Genomic DNA, 3,236 nt, shown 5'->3' on the forward strand with positions numbered 1-3,236 from the left:
AATGAGTTTAATTGATCAGTTCAATTAATCAGATAATTTTATTGCGCGGAAAACAAATACTTGAAGTGAGTATATTTTATACCGATTGTATATTTTTTTTCGTGTGGGAATGATTTTTTTTAGCTTATAAAAAGTTGCAAATGGTTCAGTTAGAAAAATGATTTAAATCTGTTTAAAATAGCTGAATTGTTTGAGAATCTGTTTGAGAAATGAATTTTTATATTTCATTCAAAAAATATCAATCATCATTTCGTCCAGTATTTATTATTTTTTATTCCATGTGCTCAAAAATATATATTTTTTAATATTTCACACTTATTTTTTCAAGAGTGGAATAACATCAGAAATTCCATTTCAAATACTATTTCATGACAATTAGCAATTTGAAATCTTATTTCCATCTGATTTTGATGAAATACTCCCATCGAAATCGAAAGTACTCTATTCCCTAAAGAGGGCACAAATGGTAAATACGTCGTAGGCAGTATCGAATGATTTTCGTATTGTGATGAGAGCCGTCCGCCAATCTGTTTTTTCACTCACTCCATTGGAAAGAGAGAGCTCCAGTGGGAGGAGACGGGCGGTATTTCGACACATCTGAGAATTTCGGCAGAATGCTCTCGGGAAGATGAGTGGAAGAAGGATTAAATAATGGGGGTACGAGTGGGGAACCCGATTAAATCGATTTTTTCGGAGTATATAAGGTCCGGCCTGTGCCATCGGAAGACATCAGTTCCTCTCTCGACTCAAGTCAGTCACATAAATTCAACAAAAGTCAACATGAAGATGGTGTGTGTCTCAGGATAATTTTTATTATTGATTTAAGTAGAACAGTGATAAATCGAGTTCTGAGGATTCATTATCAATTATCGTTATTTAATTATCTGGATGATGAGTGGTGCAAGGCAAAAATTGTAGAGGATTTGTTTTTCATCGGGGATTTTATCAGTTATAAAAGAAATTGATCCTATTCGTCTCTAAAATCACTCGTTAGGGAGATATTTCTGCAATTAATAAATCAAGTGAATTATCGATTTTTTTTCATTTGGTGGTTCGAAAAAAATGTCAAAGGATATCTTTGCTGGAAATTTTTTCAGCTATAAAACATATTTATTGACATTTTTTCTGAACACCCTAATCCCTTTAACATTTGCGAAATTATCACACAAATCGAGTGAATTATAATTCCTTGCTTTATTATTGCAAATATTTCGATACTGAGTGATTTTATTCGAAAATATTGTGGAAAATTTTTGAAATTTTGGGTTAAAACCACTAGTTCTCGAGATATTCTCCAAATAATCAAACATAATTCAATTGACGCAACTCGTTCGCCTCCCCTATAACTTGATTTATCACCCAGTGAATTAATCGGTCCCTGGTGTCTCATAGTTATTTTTTTCCTTCACCCAGATCATTGTCCTCGCCGCCCTCGTGGCCATCGCATCCGCTGCCCCCCAACGCCAGCAACAGGAGGTCGTCGTCGTGAAGCAAATCGAGCACAACAACATCGGCCTCCCGGAGGGATACGGCTACGAGTACGAGCTGTCTGACGGCAGCAGCAGACAGGAGCAGGCCCAGTTCGAGAGCGCCACCGACGAGGAGGGCAAGCCCGTCCAGGCCATCGTCGTCAGGGGTCAATACAGCTTTGTCGGCGAGGACGGAGTGACCTACACTGTCAACTACACCGCTGACAAGGACGGATTCCACCCAGAGGGTGCTCATCTTCCTGTTGGCCCTGTTGCCTAAATTAGCTTGTGACGAAAACGGATTATGCTTTTAAATTTTAATAAATTACGTATTTTACCAAAATTGAGTATTACTATCATTATTTGTCAACAAAATTCCTGATTCTTCCCACAATTCAACTGTACATCGGCCGCCGTACGAGGAAAGCGCAGCAAAAATCAGTAGAAGATTCTGAAAAAAATAAATTCTGATGTTGAATAAAAAATGCTAAGAAAATTCCGTTTTTTAATGATTTTCCAATCATTGAGGATCGTAGATTCGACCTAAAACCTCCGAGATGTGGTGACCAAGATAGGGTGAAGGATGTCCGAAATACCTCGCTGATGATTATTAAGGGGATACGACGGTGAAATTTAAAAGTCTTCACTGCACGGAGAAAAATATTCAATAAAAAATATGTATTTGTTCCGTAATTCCGAAGCGAAATGGGGTTGTAGGAAATTTTACGGACTGTCACGTCATTTTTACCTAAAATCACGGAATTTTTCCAGAGCCTTCCGTAATTTTTACCTGGATCTCCTGTGAAAAATTACGATACCGTCACTTAAATTCTCTGAGTCGATTCCGTAATCGGTGAGCGAACTGTGAGTTCCGTAATTTTTACTGAATTTCTCTCCGCGTGGGCCTCGGGACCCATTGAACAGTTTGTGATGACGGATTATGGGAATAACGAGGGAAAATTGCGAACACCATCGATTTTGCCCCGTATAACCACACGGAGAGAAATATTCAATAAAAATTACGAGAAAAAAGACATAAAAATTACTTTTGGAAACGTAATTTGGGAGCGAAGTAAAATTCAATAAAAAGTGTCAATCGTCACGTAAATTCTACGATCTGTTCCGTAAAAATTACTCATCCGTCCGACGCTTCACGGCTAGCCATGAGTCACCGTGAGGGGGAGATTTTAACAACACGTTCCGTAATTTTTCCGGAACTTTTCGTAAAAATTCTTAAACATCCAAGAATTTTCATGTTTGAGGCATATTAAGTCTTGAAGTTTCTGTTAGATTTTACAACTTCCAGAAAAATTACGTGACTTTTTCGCATTTTTTCGGTGACAGACCCGAAAATTTACTGAACGTTTCAGATTTATTCTCTTATATTCCTATCAAAATTCACTGAAAACGATTCTCGCTTGCGGATTACGTGAAATGTTCCGTAATTTGTCTTGAATATTTATCTCCGTGCACGAAAAACTTCATTTTTTCCTGTTTATGCCTTCAAAATGCTCCTCGCGCCGTAGTTTCCATAGGATTTTAGTGTTTTTCAATGTTCGTTACACTCCAAAGAATAAAGTTAAGAATCCGTGTTAGTCTATTCGCAATGAATTATGAATAAATGAATTTTGAATTTCATAAATTATTCGCGTCTCCAGAGTAGGACTAAAAATTCATTGTTTTTAGTAACTGAATATTCTAATCAGTTCTAATTTCATAATTTTTCACTAAAAGAATTTTATGGTTATTCATATTGAGAATAATCCC

General features: G+C 36.8%; 1 protein-coding gene across 1 annotated transcript; it reads left to right on the plus strand.

Moving 5' to 3' along the window:
- Window positions 1-741: 741 nt before the first annotated feature.
- On the plus strand, window positions 742-1,749 carry LOC107048064 (larval cuticle protein 65Ag1-like). Its single transcript, XM_015271023.1, has 2 exons — window positions 742-789; window positions 1,414-1,749. The coding sequence occupies exons 1-2, from the start codon at window positions 781-783 to the stop codon at window positions 1,747-1,749; spliced, it is 345 nt and encodes a 114-aa protein (XP_015126509.1). The 5' UTR covers window positions 742-780.
- The last annotated feature ends 1,487 nt before the right edge of the window (window positions 1,750-3,236 follow it).

Source organism: Diachasma alloeum, unplaced genomic scaffold, assembly GCF_001412515.2.
Source record: "Diachasma alloeum isolate Michigan unplaced genomic scaffold, Dall2.0 Dall_scaffold_00185, whole genome shotgun sequence".
NCBI lineage: Eukaryota > Metazoa > Arthropoda > Insecta > Hymenoptera > Braconidae > Diachasma > Diachasma alloeum.